Below are 21,924 nucleotides of genomic sequence, written 5' to 3'. Positions count from 1 at the left end.
AGACTAAATCAAGTTGAAAAAGCTAATGTGCGAATGATTCCTTATTTGTGCTGACCTGTGACAGAAGGTTTCACCTATATATTGGGAGCCATTCTTTTGTATAGACTATTTCTGCCCATTCATACACATTCTCATTTAAAGATAAACTTTGAAAAGATGCAGTATATTATTGCTTCCCAAATCCAGCCACAAGCAGCTCTGACTGTGACTCACACGTTAGTTGAATTCAGTTGTGCTTGAATCCTGGGCCAGTTGTAAAAAGAGGCCTTGCAACATGGAAGCTTGGTTTAGGGCAGGGGTGTCCCACAGGCCAAATGCATCACGCACAGGCCACGACCACCCCAGCTCCACAAATGGGAAAAACGTCACAGAACATCACGTGACGGCAACTTGATGCTGTGACTTTGACACCCATGTTTTGGGGCATTCTGTGGATTCTACATGCCTTATATGGTCAGGGCTGGCCTAAGACAGCTCACTGCATGAAGAACTGATTGGCACCGACTTCCCAAGTCTTGTCATTTCAATTCAACCTTTCTTGATTATTGCAGCAGCATTCATTTCATAGTGGAAACAGTGAGGGAAGCCCTTATTTTGCAAGTAAATATCAGCTCTGTCTTACCACAATTATCTGTGACAGAACTCATAAATAAATTTTTGTCTCCTCTGCCAATATTACATCACCTCAATAACCCTTTGTCTTTGGGCCAGTATCAAGCAGTCTTAGGAGAACAATGTTTTTTTTTTTCTTTTTAGTTCAATTGCAATTTCGCACCTGGAACCTGAACTCAGAGAACGAATTGTAGCTGAACATGGGGACAAAGTGACTTTTGCCTATTTTAATAAGGGTTTATGAGTGAGAACTGCCTGGACTTGGTGCCTATGGACTCCTGGACAAACACCTTTGTAGAGTGTTGTCAGGAACAGAGCTTGGAATATTCCAGAAAGAGCAGCACTCCATCTCCTTTCTTCTTTTCCTTGTGTGTGTTTGTGTGTCTGGTTATAGAGAGAAATCTGGGCAAATCTGAGCCTTTCTTTCTGCTATATCTTCATGGTGACAAATGTTTGGGTTTTAGAATATGTCATTTTCTGCTTTATGGCAATGGTGAGAATGCATTACTTGTAGCCAATTAGTCAGCAATGGAATTACTTGGAAGCAGTTATTTCAAGCCTCAAGTCCTCCTTGATCCTTTGCGGGCACAAAATATTTCCTGAACCATATTCCTCTGTGTTTTGAAGACCATAACTAAGTGTCTCTAATCCAAAAGGAACCTGCAGCTCCACACACAGTTACTCAGGAGCAAGTTTTGCGTAACTCAAGAGAGCCACTTCTGAAAAAACAAACATAGTGCTGCATTTTGATTTAGAAATTAATTTTTAACATCAGTTTATCCTACTTCACCTATTATAAATTCTTTTTAATTGAACCAGACTATATTATTAAAATACACTATTAATCAAGGCATTCATGATTAAATTATCATGCTTAAGGTGCCAAAATAGCAATTTGTTCATTCTGTAGGTATATTCTCATCTACCTAATGCTTTGTTAACATTTAATTAGTAATAAATGTTAAATAGGAGCAAATTCAGAACCTTGCTAGAGAGCATAATTATGCAGTCTTGCAACATACATAATATCCTTTAAATTATCTATTAGTTCAGTTTGACAACTTTATCTTCAATCATGTACAAATGAGCAGTATTTCTGAAAACAGCTGGTTGCTTTTTTTTTCTGCTCCTGAACTTGTCAATAATTTTCCTTAATTCATAATGTTGTTTAAGAAATGTAGCTAGAACAGTCTAGCATCCTTTTCCCACAATGCACTGGGTATCCATGTCCCCTTAAATTATACATGAAAATGTACAAATATGAGCCTTCATTTAACAGGATATTCTTTATTGCATGTTTCAAAAGTTTTCCTGCATTAATTAGCATGAGAACTATTTTTATTCTCCTTAAAATCATGATAGGCTACCTTTTGTGACGCATTGGGGTTGATTGAAAACAAGAATTAGAAGTTTAGAAATGTATGTGTTTTTAAATAAAAAGGAAGAACATTTAGCTAAGGTTGCTATTAAAAACCTAAATTTTATAAGTAATCCACCAAAGTAGCATGGAAGGGTAGGACAAGGGATACCTGCAGCTCCTTAGTGTGGTTTAGCCATTTTGCAATCATTAAAAGGGAAATGATGCTTTTAAACCGGAGGGATTAGACAACTTGCCTGAAGTGACCTGAATTATCCCAATGATTACTATACCTGTCTTTTAGAAGGACAGATTAAGGCCAACTGATGCTGTAAGCATGGCAGTGATGCCTCTCATCCTCCGATTGCTTAACTGACAGACTCAATAAGCACTGAAAAGCTACTTTGTGCATGGCAATGAAAAAGTTAAGGGCATAATACAGGTAGTCCTCGACTTACAACTGTAACTGAGCGCAAAATTTCTGTTGCTAAGTGAGACATTTGTTAAGTGAATTTTGCCCCATTTTACAACCTTTGTTGCCACAATTTGTTAAGTGAATCACTGCAATTATTAAGTTAGCAGCATGGTTGTTAAGTGAATCTGACTTTCCCATTGACTTTGCTTGTTAGAAGATCACAAAAGGGGATCACATGATCCCAGGACACTGCAACTGTCAAAAATATGAACCAGTTGCCAAGCAAGTGACCATGATTCTGCAATGGTCATAAGTCTGAAAAATGGTCATAAGTCTGTTTTCAGGACCATTGTAACTTTCAATGGGCGCTAAATGAATTGTTGTAAGTTGAGGACTATCTGTAATCAAGGGAAAAAGTGATGTTCCCCTTCCCTTGGTGCTTCAAGCACATGCTTATTTTGCGTAATGGTTAATCCAAGGCTGATCTTGTGTACCTGTGAATACTTGGACCTACTTCCTAGTCAGGAAGATATTGAAGATGGGGAGAAGATTGATTTTATCAGAGGAGGCAGCCAATATCCCAAAGTGTTCTAAATCAGAAGCAGACAAATGCTTCATAAATATTAACTTATTCTCTACAAATTTATCTGGTTCTTTTTAAAAAGCTATTTTATACTCAGTAGCATTCACCATGTCCTTTTACAGCAAAACCTGCACATTAGTGTCAGAGTATACACAGTGTGACTAGGTGAAACAACTCAGGAGCAAATACAACACACAGGTTTGTATTTACATGTAGTGGTTTTATCCCTACAAAAGCCTATATACTTTGATACAGGCCTTGAATAAACAGCAATCAGTAATCAGCTACACCATGGAGCACACATGGAGAAAGAGATAGGCCCTCACATGGTCTCTCTTATATTACAGCCTCTTAAAGTGATAGCAGTCAAATAACCCTGCCGACTCATTGCTACCATTGCATCATCATTACAACATTACAGTATTACAGTATTAGAGTATTACAACTTTACAGCAACTGGTCAACTATTAAATCATCATTACCTTACTGTTAAGATTCTCCCCCCCCTCCCCACTTGTGAATTTCCTATTTTCATTGAATAAATTCAAATGCAAATTGTTGTCAATGAGAAAATTTCTGTTTTCTACATTTTCACTATGCATAGTTTTGTATTTCACTTAAATTTGTTGTTGTTTTTCAAATCACATTTTGGAGCCTTCTCTCATAAGAAAGATGTTCCAGGTCTTTTTGATATTAATTTTAGTTCTATAGTACAGGTAGTCGTTGACTTAGACTGTAGGGGAGCCCAAAAATTCTGTTGCTAAGCAAGTCAGTTAAGTGAATTTGTCCCATTTTAAGACCTTCGCTGTCATAGTTGTTAAGTGAATCTGACCTCCCCATTGACTTTGCTTGGCAGAAGGTTGCAAAAGATAATCATTGATCTCAGGATAATGTATTACAAGTGTGGTGCACCATGTATTCCAGGACTTCATGGAAGTTTCCTTTTGGTTATTTTTTAATAATAAGCAACATGGTGCTGTGTTTGCCTTTCTGGAGTTATCTCTACCAAACACTTCTCTATCTTTTTGGCAAAATTGATACTCATCATAGAGCAGGGGTGTCAAATGCAAGGCCTGCGATCCGGATCTGGCTCTGGTCTGCAGGGTGCTTAGATCTGGCCTGTGGGCCTGCCTTGGAAACAACGGACCAGCCCGTGATGCCTCTGCCAGTGAAAACAGATCTTGGGACGGCCGCGGACAGCCCTCCCAGGCTTCGTTTTCAGCTGCGATGGCCTCCTGGAGCCCTCTGCCAGTGTGCGGCCCCCCTGGCACCTCCCTGGCGGAGGGCTCCTGGAGGCCATTATGACTGAAAATGGAGCCTCAATGAGTGACATTGAGATGGCCACGCCCACCCAGGCCATGAACCCCAGTCCCCGAGGTCAAACACAACCTAGCTGCAGCCTTCAGTGAAATCAAGTTTGACACTCCTGTCATAGAGTATCAAGTCCTCAATAAATGCTAGGAAATCAAATTTGGAGCCTACCTAATTGTATTGATTTGTTCATTTATTTTAAAGAGATTTTTTTTTTCAGATGATTCAGCAGTTGCCCAACTCAGGATCTTGCTTCCTTAGGTTTTGGGGGTTTTTTAGTAATCAGATTTGCATGGAATGTGTGGACATAATTTGTAAGATTTATAGATGGATGCAAGAAACAACACCTTAACTTCTTTGCTCTGTTTTGAGTTTCATGGATAGACAAAGTATCCATTCTTACTCTTATCCCCACATCTGCACCAGGACAATGCAGGTTTACCTTCCAGAAGACTGTTGTTACAATTTAATAATAATATATCACATACAAATAATATGTGCAAAATCTGTTGAACACGTAAAATAAGTTTTCTTTTATGAATTTTGAATACTTATTGCCATCTCTCCTTTCCCCAGTCTTGCACCATCCAGATATGAAATTTCAACATAGCTGGACTCACCATATTGGGGAAGACTGTGCTTTAAAATTGCTTATTCTTATGCAATCTATTTTATATTCAGAATATTATCAGAGCAGGTAAAATGCTGCATCTGGAATTATTAATCCAGTGTATATCCACATCTCTCATTGAAGGGTTGTTCATTTGATACCCTTGGTCTGGCAACTGGTTCATCTGTCTCTTGCTGATAATTAAATGCAACCATTATTTTAAGTCTGTGATTTACCTTACATTAAATTTGTTGAATACAAACATCATTTTGCAAATAATTTTTGAAGTAAATTACAGAACAGGACTATTATGCTGGTGCTAACCAAAATCTGATATATTAGACCGCAAATATTGAAAGATTTTGGTAATGTTGTATTAGCTCTTGACCAATTCAAAATGAAATAAAACACTTGTGATTTTAAAAGTTGTCTGACTCCTCTTTTATAAATCTTGGAGCCATCAGTTAGCTTGAACAGAGCTTCTATTTTGTAAAAGGTATGTGGCTGACCTATTCAGGACTGCAGAATTACAACTTCAGATAGACTTTGCACTTCCATAAAGATGAAAAGATGTCCAATGGTCATTATAGTTATACATTACTTCCTATCTCTAAGACAATACACATAAGATTTGCTCATTGGGCAATGCAGATGACTAATCATCCTAAATAAAACATATGAATTAAATATCAGCTATCAGTGGTAAGTACAATTTCTTAAAAGTATTAAAACAGTAAATGATAATGGCATCTAATCAACAAGTATAGGTTGTTTACAGGTTAGCAAAAATAATGTTCTACACAAATATCTTGTGTATCACAATAAAAATACTCTTAGAGCCCATAGAGACATCACAACTCAGTATTACAGCTATATAGATTAATCCAATAAAGTTGCTGGATAATCGAGGACAGCAAAGGTAAGTCAATCATATAATGTACTGGCTTAACTTTGAAAAGATTAATTCACTTACGTGTATCACATGGTTTGCACATGCAAATTCATGATTTGGTAATAGGTTGATTAATAACATTCTTCAAACTTTCTAGACAGGCACTTTCAGCTGCATTCCATTTAAGCTATAATAACAAGGTTAGCAAGGTTATGTTTTATGAACCAACTCTTGCTCCAGTCCTTTTCGTTTTTAACTGTTGCATGCTAGCTGTCTATGTTATTGATTGAGGAGGGCCTGGGTTGATAGCCCAATGACTCTGCCAACTTCCGATCCTCGAGGGTACAAATTCTAAGCTCCAAGGTTATGTGAGTTTATTTTTCATCAAGTAGAGATTAATTCACCTTAATGTATTTAGCACTACCTTTCTATCTCACCCTCCAATGAAGTATCAATGGTAGCTACAATCTCCAATATCTTGAATTCCATAGCTATAGCTTAACAACAGAGTTAACCAATATAATACTCATAATAATTTGTGGTATGTGATATTCCTGTGTTAGCTGCAAAAAAAAAAAAAGTAATGCTGCAGCAGCAAAATTTCAGAAACCAAAGCTATTATTGAATTCCTAATACTTATCTTGTATTAGATTGCTTGTTATTCTTTAAGCTAAATGTTAAAAGAGACGAGATTCCAGTCTATTAAGAATCTCCACCTCTCTTCAAGGTAGAGAATTACATCAGTTGGCTGAATTGTTTGCCTCTATCTTGCATAACTTCCTGTCCCAATTTTGGAGTGAGACAGTTCATTTATGCTTTCATTTCAGTTCATAAACCTACTGATCACAGATCATATAATCCTACTGACCCTACTGATAGGTGTTTGGCCAGTATCCTTTCTTTCTCAATATAACAAGACAAACTTTAAACAATTCTTCCAAAATGGCTAGTACTTTCACCTCTCAAATTGTATGAAAGGACAATGATGTTTTGCCTCTATTACTCTCATGTTGTCTCATACACAGTATTTTATGAAGGCTAAATGGATCAAGAACGCGAGAGGTTCCTTACTGTAACAATGAATGGGTGTCAAGCAACTCTCTGAAAACTAACCAGCTGTCAGTCTGTTAGGACACACAGGCAGGAAAAGAAGGTGGTAGATTTGAACAAAAATATTGGTTTTTGTTGAAATGCAGCCTTTTCTAGAACAGGTATCCCTAATAAAGCAAGCTTATCAAAGAGCTATGTTTTGAATTTCTGCCTGTTAATTCTTGAGTTTGACAATGCCCTAGGTAATGCTTGACATTTTGGGTGGATAAGCAAAATATTCTTTACCAAGCAGGAAAGTGTTGAACAGACCAAGACTGTATAAATTTATTCATTTATTACAAAACCTTACATGGTGCCTAACTCCCAGATGAATCTAGGCAGCTTACAACTTTAAAAATCCAGAACAGAAAAACTTATAACCCTCCCCCTGCATGGCAGCAGCAACACAAATTAACCACTTGATCGGCTTTATCTCCATTCGTGGTCTCCAGGTCTACTGACAAAACCACATCTTCAGGGTCTTTCTGAAAAGTAAGCGCTGGGTTTTTGTATAATATTAATTCAGCTCATACTAAAATGGAGAATTTGAATAAAAAATTTGAAATTATGTACCTTCTAATGTTCTTACAGACCAATAGATGATTATGAATAAACATTTCTTAAATTGAATCCTTGAATTAAATTAGATTGCAACCCTATTGTTCATTTCCTAAGACTACCAGTGAACTTGGGACTAAGTTCATACATCATATTAAATAATAATGTGTCTTCCACATTTTGGCTTTGTATAGTCTGTAAATCCAACTACTAAACTTTGTAAACCAAGTTAAACCCTTTAGATCATCTGGGAATTCAGCCTGCAATTTCCCTTTCTCTTTCCAATGGAATGTGGGTGCACCAGATTTTCCGCTACTTTTCTGCTTTTGATTGCTTTATATTAAGTAGCCTGTTATCTTTTCCCCTTAGGTTTTTCCTTCTCTTTTAGCTATGTAAATGTCACCAGTCCAACAAACACTTATTCTATGACAGTCTCTGTTCTCCACTCCCCACCCACCCCTTCAGTTCTTTATCTGATTCTGAAATGGCTGAGAAGAGTAAAATAATAGAATATTAAAGGCATAATTAAGTAATGTCTTCTCTATTTTCTTCCTTCTCCCATCGTTTTCATACCACCTTAGTTAGGATTTTGTATCTCAGCACAATATAATTCAGTGATACTGTACTGTGATATCAATATAGCTTGGTTTCTTTAGAAGTTTTGGATTACAGAAGTCAATCTTTTACTAGGGTGGAATTTCAGACTGTATATAGCAGAGAAGATAGCAATTCCAGAATTTGGAAAACTCTATCTTTGAAAATAAATGCAGAACCTGTATTGTGATACCCATTGTTTTGAATTTGTTTCAATGTTAGTCATAGCCTTTCATTCCTTTTGGCTTTTTTCAGAAATGCCAATGATAAAAATAGTTGCATTTTAGTGCCACAGCTTACACAAAAATCTTACATGTTACCGTGGATGTGCAATTCTTTTGGATTCCTATAAACTGCCAGGAGTCCCTAACAGATTTGGTAGTATACTTATATAATTAATGAATTGATAAGTCAAAATTTCAGCATAGTTATACCACATATTTATTTGAAATCACAAATCCTACATGGTATGTCAAAAGGCAGTTATATTGGCAACATATCAATATGAGGTAAGAAAGAACTCTGTACTGTTTAATAGCCTACCATTGTCTGAGTTCACTAAGCAACCTATACCAAAACCAAACAAATCATGCTATAATTTAGCACAAGGGTCTTCAAACGTGACAGCTTTAAGACTTGTGGACTTCAACTCTCAGAATTCCTCCTCCAGTTATGTTAGCTCGGGAATTCTGGGACACAAGTCTTAAACTTGCCAAGTTTGAAGACCCTTGATTTAGTACAAAGTATGATCCAGTCACTATGTTCTTACAAATCCAATTGGTATCATTCCATGCTTAGAGCTGGGAAAATTAATAAACAAAACCCATCCTTTGTTTTTTAGCTTTCTGAAAACAAAACAAACGATTCTACTTGTTTCAATGGCATAGATTCCTATAGGAAAAACACCCAAGGCAAGCCAAGTCTGAAGTTGTATGTACATGCTGGATCTCTACTCCTATCCAAAAGTGCTACATGGGCTATAACTAACAAGATAGTACTTGAACATATGGTATGTGCCAACAATATTTCAAGTTAGTGTGCCACAAGATGTCAATCAGCTAGCTTGTTTACAGAAACTTGGCAATTACTAGTTTGATTGTTGGCAATTGTAAATGACTGGAACATTTCATCAAGACCTGAAATATAAAGCTGAACAATTTCAGTTAGAAATAAATCATGGGTTGACATCTGTGCCTATTGAGTCACATGGAGGAAGCAAATCTATCCTTTGCTCACAGTTCCAGCCACATTCTAAAAACTTATTTTAGACCGGAAATAGGGTAATCAGTTCTGTATGGCTTTTCCGACTTCAGTATCCTGCAAAGTCCTGCCAATGTAATTTAAATGTACAAACAAACATCTTTACAAAGCTCAAGGCCATTAAACAGTAATGCTATAACTAATATCAGTGAAGATATCCTAAATATGCACTTTTGGCTAAATAATACTTAGAAATATAGTGCATCCAATGCTTTAGAATGCTTCAAATATACTGAAGGATTTTTTTTTTTGAGCTCCACAAATGCAAGATTAAGGCTTCTTTTTTTAAAAAAAAAGTCTCAATTCTCTGTGCTGATGATATAATCTACATACATCAGCAGCTAAATTTGGGAAAAAAAAGTTTAGTTTTACTTCAACTCTACATTCACTTGAATTATAGGATAATATACTTGGTGATTATACTTCATTGTTGATAGTGAGCAGTAAGTAACTGAATTATACAACTTGTGAAATGTGAAAACTCTAAGGAAAACCAAGTAAAATATAAGAGATCCATGATGGCTTATCAGTCACAAGGAAAGAGGCAGAGTCTGTCTTTCATGAGAGCAACAGCATTCAGAGAAGAGAGTTGAAATATTTTGCCACCTGGTAATTTTCCAGTCTAAATTTTCTTCCACACAGATACTAATCCTACACCAATCTTCTCCAATGGAATATTTTTCAGAGATGTATGATTACTGCCTTCATATTACCAATGTAATATAAAATGTAATATGAAACTCCTGCCCCACAGGCTGGATGCATCATGCCCTGGCCATGCCCCCGCCCAGATTAGCGAAGGGGGGGAAAAGTCCCGATATGTCACATGACACCACTGTGACGACATGAGTTTGACACCCCTGGCTTAGGGTAATGGAGGTTTCTATCAGCAAGATAAGTTGGGGAAGGTTGTCCTATACCCACAAACAAACGTTACAGATTTTTATACCAAAGATCTCTCATTTACCATAGGAACAAGATTCTCCAATACACACTGGACACAAAATTATATCTGAATTTGTGCCAATTCTTCTTGAGGAACACTGAGTTCTGTTCTGCTCCTCATCTGTCTATGTTTGAACAGCAACATTCAGACCTTGATAATTTCGTCACAAACCTAGCTGGTAGTAGTGAGCAAAGCTAACTTGGCTCCAAGCTTTCTTAAACAATTGCTCTATATTTATTTGTTTACCAAGAGATCTCTGCGGAACTGTTGCAGAGTGTCTATATGTTGAATTCTCAACTTCAGAGGAGAGATACCATGGTCTGTTTGACTTAACAGTGGGATTTTCTGGCTGCTGCCCTCCCATTGTGGGAATTAATCTGGCTTACAAAATTCCTTTCCAGTTTTCCACCCCATGCTCTGTTTTATAGCCTGTCTTGACCATACTTATCAAAGTCCCAAACTGATGGATTCTCCTACTTCTTTACTCCTCCCATACACGATGAGAAAGCAAGCAGCAATTATTATTCTTTCCATGGACAGACATTGGAGAATTGGAGTGGGGTGGGACAACTCGTCAAAGCCAACTCACTGCAGCCAATTCACCTCAGCCAACTCACTGTGGAACAACTCACCACAGGACAATTTAACAATTCAATTTATTTAAAATAAATAACAAATTATTTTAATTTTTGTCATTCACATTTCACTCTATCCCTCCTTTTGCAGCCTTTCTTTAATGAATCTATTTCTTGATATTAGTGTAATTCTTGTCCCATAGTGAGTTGTCCCACAGCAAGTTGACTGTGGTAAGTTGTCCCATGCCAAGTTGGCTGTGGCGAGTTGGCCACGGTGAATTGAAATGCCTTTGTATGAATTCCTTGATTGATTCCCCTTTGTAACTGAAACCTCTCCATACAATACATCCATCAATGAACCAGTAAAAAGAAAAAATAGATCACCTTTTTACCATTCTTCTCTTGAACTACAATAAGAAATAGTTAAAACCTTTGTCAGTTTTATTCTGTTTTTCTAAAAATTAAAAACCACCTTTCACTGTTTTACTGTTAAAGTTGAAAAATAAGATAAAATACTATCATTTCACCAGTTCATTGGTGAAACTAATTTTTTTTTCTAACTATCCAAGGTCCCTTCAAAAGGGAATAGCAACCTAGGAGAAAATGGTCATTGGAGAGCATAACTGAAGGTAAATGGCATTCCTGCCAAAAGACCAATAGCCAATTGAAGTGGAAGTATTTGCCTACTATGAAATGGAATACTAGATGCAGACAGGATAGTAGTACTGATTGGGCCAGGGTAAATAATAAGCAAAGGTAACCTTGAGAGATAGGAAGAAAAGCTGCTGCTCAGGCAGTGGTCAGATAAAAGAAATGTGATCTGAGGGCAGGTATGTACATATGTACTGTAAACATCTCAGGCAAGCCCCTCCCTAGTTCACACAAAGATAAAGGGAGAAAAGGGACAAATGCATTCATATCAGTGGGGGGAATTCAAAATTTTTTTACTACCAATTCAGTGGGCGTGGCAGGGGAAGGATACTGTAAAATCTGCTGTCAGAGGTGGTATTTGCCAGTTCTCCGGACTACTCAAAATTTCTGCTACCTATTCTCCAGAACTGGTCAGAACCTGCTGAATATCACCTCTGATTCAGATTTGCAAAGTTCTGCTACTATAACTTTACAATAAAAGTAGAATTAGCCTACATGACTTTGGTTCCTAGTCTGGTCTACCTAGAAGGACTGGCAGTACTTCTCCAGATGTCCAGCAGGAAAGGACAGGTGGGTCTTCCTTTCCTGTTGTTCTGCGACTAAGCAAAAGCCAAATGTTGTAAATCCTGCCCTTAAGAAATAGTTAATGTCCTATCATGGAGGATCAGTCTGGTTATGCAGTTCAGCCTGGTGACAATGCATACTTTTTCAGGGACTTATCTCTAGTTATTTTCTGTATTCTCAGACACTGAAATAGTATATGAAATAGTTTACAGTTTAATCATCTAGACCTACCAAATGCAAAATGAAGCAGCAAGCAGCCTTATCTATTTTTCTTATTGGTCAGCAAATTAAGAAAAGATGCCTGATTTCCCACTGCTATTAATGGCAGAAAGCTAAGCAAATAACTCTCCACCAATGAGCTGATTATTTGATTAGCAGAGACCAAGTCACTAGTTTCCCACTGACAATCACAATAGCAAAATGTCAGAGTTTACCCACAGGAAAAGAAAACCTCACTGCTATTCCTTCTCCTTCCCTGCCTCTCCCACGATTCTGCTCATGATGAGGAGAGACAAGGAGCATGAAGGGTGAACTTTGTATCACTTTATTAGCTATACCTCCCCACTTGTCTAACCTTACCCAACTGGGGAATCCAGATGAGGGCTTTTAAGGCAGAGCTTGTTGAAAAGAATTCACATGGCACTAACAAGAAATAATACAGTAAGACAGCAAAAATACTAGACATTTTTGGAAGTATTTGTGGAAACTTATCTTTATAAAGAACGGGCATTTTCACAAGAAGAGTCTTTGCTAGGTTGAAAGCTGAAGCTATTTATGGTTCAAACCCTGGTATATAGCAAGAACTGGTCTGAAGTTAAGTTTCTTTGTTTAGTATTTCTCTAGCTCCATTTCCATGTCTAAAGACATCTTTCTCTCCCTCTGTCTCCCCACTGGTTTTGAATATATGTTATAATCAAAGGTCAAGGGGAAAAACCAACAGTCCAGCCCACATCTTCCCTAGTAGCTAGATAAAAAGGTAAGCTTTACTCTCTCATGCCTTGATGCTACCTATCCTGGTAATGAAACATCTGCAGTAAGAACCCAACAAATCTTGACTCCTTCTCCCAGCTCTTGAAGCTCAGGTCGTATTGAGACACATTAAACTGAATGTTTTGCATTTTCCCCTTAGTAGTCCAAAGACAAGAGTCCTGATGGATTTGCCAGTTCTCCTCAATAGAAAATAAATTGCCAAGTTGCTAGATTATTTTCTCCTATGGGGTAAAGATGTTTTCTTTTGCTATAGATCCTGTAACCAGCTGAGGGCTTAACAATGGTTTGGTTCTTTGTACTTATCACTTCAAATTGGATTAAAAAGCTTTGGGGCAGTGATGTGGAAAATGGCCTATATAGGATTTTCTTTAATTTATAAAAGCAAGCAAGATAATGGAAATTCTTGAAGTCAAAGAATTATCTATTTTCTAAAGTGCATTGTTGTCTTTTAAAAATAGTGATATCCCCAAAGGTAGTCCTTGACTTTGTTAAGGGACCATTTGAAGTTACACCGACACTGAAAAAAAGTGACTTATGACAGTTTTCACATTTATAACCGTTACAACATTCCCCTAGTGACCTGATCAAAATTCAGATCCTTGGTAACTGGCTCATTTTTATGATGGCTGCAGTGTCTCAGTGATATGCAATCACTTTTTGTGACCTTCTTCCAAGTAAAGTCAACAACCATGTTATGAACTTAACACCTGCAGTGATAACAACTGTGGCGAGAAAGGGTCAAAACTTACTTAACAACTGTCTCACTTAGCAACAGAAATTTTGGGCTCAAGTGTGGTTATAAGTTAAGGACTACCTGTAATAGATGTTTACTTCATAATTGGTCTTTCACAGGGAAAATACCAGTTGCTGGATTGCAGATTTCAGCATCTAGAGCTAAGGCATGGGTGTCAAACTCGATTGCATCATGTGATGTATCGTGATGTATCGCAGTGTTTTGTGCCTTTGCGGAGCCAGGCGGGCGTCGCCTGCGCATGACACATCTGGCCCATGTGCCGCCAGTTTGACAGCCTGAGCTAAGGCATCTTTAACTGCCTTCAGGCTGAGTGGACAAATAATGTTTCATCTTCAAATAGATGGGAATGAATTTATCTGAACACAAAATCACCCCCAAGAAATCAGTAACAACAAATAGATCTGATCTCTGCCTTAGGTTTATCTAACCCAAAAGTTGTAATATAAAAAGAACATAAAAATGGAGAAGGAAGCAGAACTTTCTTGAGAACAAAGTTTTTATAACAACCATCTAAAATGGATATAGTCCAAAGCAATGGTGCCATTAGTTATTTAAACCTGAATATTGTAACTAAATAGAAAATGATGCTCTTTAGATAATATTTCATCTCAAAAAGTTGCAAACCAGTGCTGCTGAATTTGGAAGTCTTCTGCTCATTCTGCTGAATGCTTGCCTCTGGACTTAATTGTATTGGGAGCCAGAAGAGCCCAGAGCCGCTGGTTTCTGAGCTTTGCAGAGGGAGTGTCCCTGTTTTCCTTTTCTCCTTCTGCTGTAGCTAATGAAGGGAGGTACCTAACATGTTTTCTGTATAGAACCAACAACAGCTTCGCCTTCTTACACAACAAACTTAGGTGTTTTTTGACACTGATATTTCCCCTTCTCCTTCTCAAGTTCATTACACAGTCGTTATCACAGTTGCTTTATAAGAATCTTTATGTTTAGTTCATGGTGCAACAGTATTCACATTACATAATATTAATGTATCTTTATCCAAACAAACATACTTTAGAATTTTTTTTACTCTAGTGAAGGAGGAAGATTTCTCTTTCACTAAAAGACTGAAACTACTAAGCTTACTTCCTATGTAATATTGAAGAATTTACATTATAATGCAATTTTATTTATTTCAATAGTGTTTACTCTCATATCTGAATTCCGTATTAAAGACATTTTGAATTACTTAGAAATGTGTTACATGTTTGGCAAAGTCAGTGTCTCAGATTTCAAGGGCTGGGTTTCCATTTCCCGTATTTGTATTTAATTCTCTTTTCCCATCATAGCCTCTTCCAAGAAACATAGCCTTCCAGAGCCTTTGAAGAGTTATCTTCCTGCCTTTTTAAAGTAAAAAAAAATAACCCTTATTATTACTGCAGTTGAGTCCCTTGTTTTCAAACAAAACCTGGCTGGGAAATAAATTTTTATGTCTGACTCATTACATTTTAAGAGCTAGAGGGAAAACAAGAATACATACATGCTATTTATGGTCTCTGATTTAGCAATGAAAAAAAATATCTGGAGTGTTAAGGGAACCAGAGCTGTTAAATACTTTTTGTGGGACCAAGGGGATAAAGCACCTTTGTCTATTAAATAATCAGCAATGCAATCACCTCTTCAAGTCAGAGGAATCGTTATGAGGCAACATAATTTTCTTATTATACTCAGCAAAACCAGATATTATAATACTGACTATACATTATGTACAATTTGGTTTTTTGGTTTACTTGTGATATAAACCCATAATTATTACAATGTGCTGTATGGACCTAGATAATTGTGAATTATTCAATAAATCTAGTTTAGTGCAGGGGTCCCAAACCCTGGTTTACAGACTTGTACCCATGGGTGGGATTCAAATTTTTTAACAACCGGTTCTGTGGGCGTGGCTAGTGGGCATGACAAGGTGACTGGATAGGCATGGCTTTTTTTGCAGCATTCTCCACCCCCATTTTATTTGCCTCTTGGGCCTCAGGGAAGCCTCCGGGGGCATTTTTGCTCCCAGGAAGCTTCCATGGGGCCCAGGAAGGCAAAAACGAAAGCTCAGGGAGGATGCGCAACACCACCCTGTGCTCCATTTTGGGGCCTCTTAGGCCTCAGGGAAGCCTCCTGGGGGCACGCTTTTGCTCCCAGGAAGCTTCCCTGGGATTCAGGAAGGCAAAAAACAGAGCAGGGGGACACAGCCCCCCTACGCACCCCTTTTTGCCTCTTGGGCCTCAGGGAAGCCTCCTGGGCAATGCAGTAAGACAGCGAGGGGGATCCCAGCGCAGCTGATCATCAGAACAGCTGATTGTTGGGAGGGGAAAAAAGAAATACCTTAAGGAGTGACTGGGTGGGGGCAAACACAGTCAGCGATGTCAGGAATGTGCGCAATGTTGCACACGCACGATAAGGACTGACTGGACAGGGAGGGGAGGGGTGGGTGGAGAGGGGAGGGCTCAGCTAGGGGCACAATTTGCCAGTTCTTCGAACTGCGCAGAATCATAATAATTGGTTCTATAGAACCGGTCCAAACTGGTAGAATCCTACTCCTGCTTGTACCAGTCTGCAATCTTGGGAACTGGGCCCGTAAGTGGTAGGCAAGCGCGTGAAGCTCCATTTGTATAAGCTGCAGCACACGCGCGAAACCCTAACCTCCCCAGCTGATTTCTGGCAAGGAGAGTCAATGGGGGAAGCCTGATTTGTTTAACAGTTGTGTGATTCACTTAACAACTGCAGTGATTTGTTTAACAACCATGGCAAAAAAGATAATAAAATTGGGCTTGATTCACTCTACAATTAACTTGTACAGCAATGTAAATTCTAGTCCTTACCATGGTCGCAAGTTGAAGATTACCTCTGGAAGTGCCTGTCCTAACCTGCTTGCTACTCCACAAAAATGGGATTCCACGTTCCAGAATTCCTAGCCAACATGGCCAAGGTTAGGATGCCATAGTTGACTGGCTTAGTTATGAACCTAAGCTACAAATCACAATAATCTCCTAAGTAAATAAAATCGATTTTGCTTAACATATTGTGTCAACCTAGCAACTGCGAGTTGTCAAACTTGGTAATGATTTAGGATGAATGCAAATAATTCTTAACACAATTAAGAATTGTGAAGTAAACCAAGGTTTAGCGTACTGTATGAACTCTGTCACTTACTTCCATTCGGTCATCTTCACATCAGTGGTAAGCTAAATGAAACGTACGAATGACAATAAGTTAGCTTTTCTTAGCATTTTACTTTTGCAACCAGACAATGTGTGGGCCATATATAACTGTACCTGCCTGTTCTGTCTGGCCAGGCTTGTATGCCTTGGATTTCTTGCTCTTATGACCAAGGACGTTATTTAGAGAAGAACCCTTCTCGTTCCTGCATAATCAAAGGGTCTAAGAAGAGCTCTCTTCCGTCCTTCACTTCCTCCGCTCTGTTTCTTACAATTAACCGCTTGTCCCAATTCGAAGGACATAATCGCACCTTCCTTTGTTCCATTCTCTGCCTTCTGTCTCTTTAAAGAAAATAGCGAAACGCGGTGCCTCCGCCACTTATGCATACTTCCGCCACACTTAATATGGCCGTTTCGGCGCTTCATTTCCCCCGCCCCCCACCCCGTGGGCGAAAAAGGCGGAACCTACTCTGAAAATACTCCCATTTCCACAGCCGTATTTTAAACAGCAGCTGCGAAAGCCAATGGAAGAGAGGACGGGCCTTTTTGTACCCAATGGGAAGCAGGGCATGGGTGGAGTAAGCTCTTGGGGTACGCTCGTTCCCGGCCAGACTCACAGTAGTTGGGTGAAGTTGGCTGGGGAACGGGGGGTGGGGGGGAATGGAGCGGAGCCTCTTCGGTGCAATGGCTTTGCTCCTCTTCCAGGCTTTGCCCGAGGGGATGCCGGCGAGCACGGAGCCCGCGCAGGTAAGACGGGTGTGACGGGTTGCGGGGAAGGGGATCGGGCTGGGAGGCGAGGAGAGCGAAGGGCAGGGCATGGAGGCTGAAGGGGGTCGGGTCGGGCAGGAACGAGAGCGGAAGGCAGAGCGAGGGCAGCGGAAACCGAGGCCAGGCCTCTGCCCGCATGGGACTTGCATTTCGCAGGGAGTCTTGAGCAACAGGATTGGGGCCGCTCTAAAAAGACCTCCGAAGCGAGGAAAGCTTGGAAAGAAAGTGCTTGGTTCAGAAAGCGTGATGGTGACTGCAATTGAAATTCCTTAGAGAAAAGGGCGAATCTTTTGAAATAACCGTGCTTGTAGAAAACGTTTATATTATCCCTGGTGTTCAGCATCTGAAATACAACCAGGCTGTACGTGGGAAATGTTAAGTGTAGCGCCTCGTCGTTACGATAGGTTGGAACATAGTCGCCCTAAACTAAAAACTAGCGGATGTCATTTTAGCCTAGCCTAGCCTAGCCTAGCCTAGCCTTGGGTAAACCTATCCTTTATGGGAAGTGTTGATGGTTCAGAGCTTTGGAGAAACTCAGAAAATCGTATTGACTAAATTATGAAGGCATTAACCGGGGCCAAAGCCATGGTGGAAACGTATTTTCAGTCAGAATAGGTTGTTCGTGATTTAGCTTGTAAATGGTAGTTCGTGGTTTAATTTGCTTCTGAGTCCATACTTGTATATGTGGTAAACTAAGGATTGAGGAAGCTGTGGTTTAGCACAATGCGTGAAAGCGACTACTGTTGTAACAAAATGGTAGACCAAATTGTGATTGTTGGGAGTCAGTACGTTGTGTAAACCCAGGTAATGGAATTAGTGAACCACGATTCGCTAAACTCTGGACAGCAGGTGTGAACCAAGCTAAAACAGGTGTGATCTCTGCAATCTTCTTAATAACTGGGAAGAAATATCAAAAAAGTGATGCTGCTTAATTTTTTTTGTAAAGCTTCATCTTTGTGTGAAGTCAAGAATTCAACGATTGCTACCATGAAAGTGTGATTATTAAATAATAAAAAATGATTTCTCAATCTTCATTTGATTCAAGAGAAAGCTGGTATTTGTTGTTGTATTCCTGGTTTTTGCCAGATTCTAGATTATGAACTGACTTTGTGTCAGTAGGCAATCACTCCAAGTTCTAGTTATCTTTGACCTTTCCTCAAAGGGGAAAGGCATGGGATAATTGAAGTTGGCAACTGATAGGTGCTGGCAACTGGTCTGTATGACTTCAAGCACCACAATTTTTGACTTCTGGCAATAGGAGGGACTTATTTGTAGACAGTCTAGCCTTCCATAACTGAGTATATTTTCTCTTTGTTTTTCCTCCTCCCTCCTTTTTTCCTTTCCCTTTTAAATGTATACCTGCCATTCTGTGTTTTATTTTGCTGTTTCTTTGTTGTAATTACTTGGGCCATAAATCCTACCAGGGCTTCTGCAAGTATTAGACTTAATATAAGGTGCCGCACTTTACATTTATGTAGTATTTTATAAATTCTAATATGCAATTTTATAGTTATCTTATTTATGGTATTTAAGATTAGTTATTATAATGATTTAAACTTTACCAAATTTATAGGATTTTCTTGTGTGTTCATTCCTGTACTCTAATTTTATGTTAATTTTATCACCTTATTCCATGGATATGATTTCTTTGTTTTTTATAATTAGAATAATAATTACAATATTTATATTAGTCTGTGAGTTGAAATAAAATGATTGGTTGTGGACAGTCAGCTGCACCAATATATTGGAAATTCTGTATCTGGAACCTGTCTGCTAAACTTTTGAAAAAAGCAGAACAGTTAATGTCCTTGTGTTCTCAATGTAGCAAAGTTGTATACACTGACTGGTAAAGAATTCTCTTATCACTTTTAGTTTCCTAGAGGAAAATTATTTAAACAACACAAATATTGTCATTTTAATTGTTGTTTTTTTTATGTCGTACCTTGCATTTAGGTTGAGAAATAATGTGCCCTTGATCTGCTGCCTCATTGTGAAACTGCTTCTCATTAAATTAACCGATGCCCTTATCTTCTAAAACATGTGAAATTGTATGAATCCTAACCTGGAATAAAACTAATTTTAAGGTTAGGATAACGCAAGAAATATGCTCATTAAAATAATTAGGTTTTTATCTACAATTAGATTAAAACCATGATATAGTTTTGGAGTAATTTAAATAACATTGAATATTTTTAATCAATTATAAAAGTGAATAGTTTTGCATACAGTAATTCCTTAATTCCCGTTTAGTTACTCCTGTTCCATGTTCATTTTTTAAATTGATATTTGCCCTTTACATCAGGAACATTCAGAACATTCAGGGTTTGGGTTCTGACAGTGATTAAACTTTGGGTGTGTAAATCATAAGCCCTATGGGTGTAGACCTGGGGCAATGTCAGAACTCAGTTAGGGTCTCGTTTAGACAAGCTTGCTAATCAAAGCAGAGAGAATGAGTTTGGACAATGAAGAAGTGGTATATGCACATAAAGCCAGATCTTTGTCAAATCATTATCCAGATTTTCTTCTTTGCTTTGTTTAGCTTGTATCCAGGTTGTCCAGGTAGAACAGGAGTGAATTTTGATAAGACTCTAGTTTTGCATGCATACTTGGGCAGATAAAGCTGGAGCTCTGTCAGACCTCACTTCTACTTTGCTTTGATAAGTTGACTGTCAGTGTCACATCTCCTGAATTTGTAATCCCAACAGTTTGAGGAATCCTGTTATAAGAGAGAGAACTACAACTGCAAATTCTTTATTTTAAATGCTGCAAATAATATATGTCTCTCCTTCATGTGACATGTGTATTTTATAAGCTAGACCTAAGTATGAATTAGTTCCACATCCAGAAAAGAAATTCATTTTAAGACAAAGTTTCCATAGTTTTTGTAATCAGATATAAAATGCTTATAAGCAAAATAACAGTTCTTTCCTGAATGAGTGAATGTATGCAATTGATGAAAATCTCCAGAAATAGTAGAAAACATTGTACTCTTCCCTAGGCATTTTATCTCTAACCTTTAGGATAATATCCTTAAACTTAAAAGTCTGGGGATAGAGAAACCTGAGAACTAGTATCAAACATTAATTACAGTTAACTCATCTAAATAATGTCTTTATCACAAAAAGTCAAATGCATTTCAAACTTACTTATACTATTTGTGCTTATTCATTACAGCACTTAAATTATTTCAAGTGCATTGCCGTTTTGCACATACATTTAACCTTGTTTAGCTTTAATTCTTTCCCAGTTCTTCAATTTTTACTAAGCTTTTTTTGTTTGAGCATTTTTGGGAGGGGGGGAGGGGAAGACTGCAAAGGAGGAGAATCAGAAAAAGAAGTTTCTCTTTATGACATGCAAACCATACACATATTTTGAAGGAAAGGCATGCCTATTTTTCATGTCTAAGGTATGGTTTCTGGTTTCTAAGAGCAAGGTAATGTTTCACTTTAACTGGTAATTCTTTTACCTTGGGAAAATGTATACTTATTTACATTTACAATTACCTTCTGCATTGTTTATTAAACTTGTTAAAGAACCTACATATTTTCAGTTATAGTACATGGACTTTTTTAAATAAAAGGCTGAATCTAAAACATCTGTACTATGTAGAAGGTAGAACTACAACTGTTCTATTTACTGAAAAATGCAATCTAATTTGGATTTCACTCGTGATCTTATTTAGCCACTGCCTCAATTTACTTATTGCGTTAAGATAAGGAATCTCAAAATCTGTAGTACTACAATCCCTGTAAAGTAATAATATTGACAATATTTGTATGTATATGAAATAGTATTGGAATTTTGTGTGGAATTTTTACACTGCATTGTAGAAGCTTCAGATGCCAGATGGCCAGGCATGATAGAATCTGAAGTTTTCTCCATATTTGGAAGAAAGCTGGTTGGAGTGCTGTGGAAACCTTGCTATTAGGAGGCCAGGTGGTCACAGGTAGCATATCAGATAGCAAAAAAGCCCTGAAAAGATTCTTGGCAATGGCAAAAGCAGCCAAGAAAGCATATTGGTTCACCTGCAGCTACCCAACATGTTGAATTTGGTGCCATTTTATCATACCCGTTCTGAAGTGCACATGTCTTGCCACTGTTTCCCAATAATTGTGCATGACGTGTTCCTTTCCTCTTGATTTTTCTAGGAATTGGAACTATGCAGATGCTGTCCTCCCTCTCATGTGTGCAGTCTTTCTGACCAGCCAGAAATTTTTTCACGATCCACAGGAGATTGTGATTGCAGATTAAG

The 21,924-nt window shown here is 38.1% G+C and overlaps 2 protein-coding genes across 3 annotated transcripts in view; both read left to right on the top strand.

Moving 5' to 3' along the window:
* SFXN2 (sideroflexin 2) overlaps positions 1 to 5,150 on the top strand; it is a 35,329-nt gene extending 30,179 nt beyond the window's left edge. For both annotated transcript variants that reach the window (XM_026704688.2, XM_026704689.2), the window contains one exon: positions 757 to 5,150. In XM_026704688.2, the coding sequence (XP_026560473.1) occupies positions 757 to 856 (100 nt within the window). In that variant the 3' untranslated portion in view covers positions 857 to 5,150. The remainder of the gene's footprint in view (positions 1 to 756) is intronic.
* A 12,369-nt stretch (positions 5,151 to 17,519) lies between these two features.
* Positions 17,520 to 21,924, top strand: part of WBP1L (WW domain binding protein 1 like) — a 40,649-nt gene continuing 36,244 nt past the window's right edge. Inside the window, exon 1 of the mRNA XM_026704692.2 lies at positions 17,520 to 17,651. Within this exon, the coding sequence (XP_026560477.2) occupies positions 17,565 to 17,651 (87 nt within the window). The 5' untranslated portion in view covers positions 17,520 to 17,564. The remainder of the gene's footprint in view (positions 17,652 to 21,924) is intronic.

Source organism: Pseudonaja textilis, chromosome 4, assembly GCF_049901715.1.
Source record: "Pseudonaja textilis isolate UNSWEBS1 chromosome 4, rPseTex1.2, whole genome shotgun sequence".
NCBI classification, from domain to species: Eukaryota; Metazoa; Chordata; class Lepidosauria; order Squamata; family Elapidae; genus Pseudonaja; species Pseudonaja textilis.
Note: the sequence above shows the minus strand (reverse complement) of the source record. Positions and strands in the feature narration are given on the sequence as shown.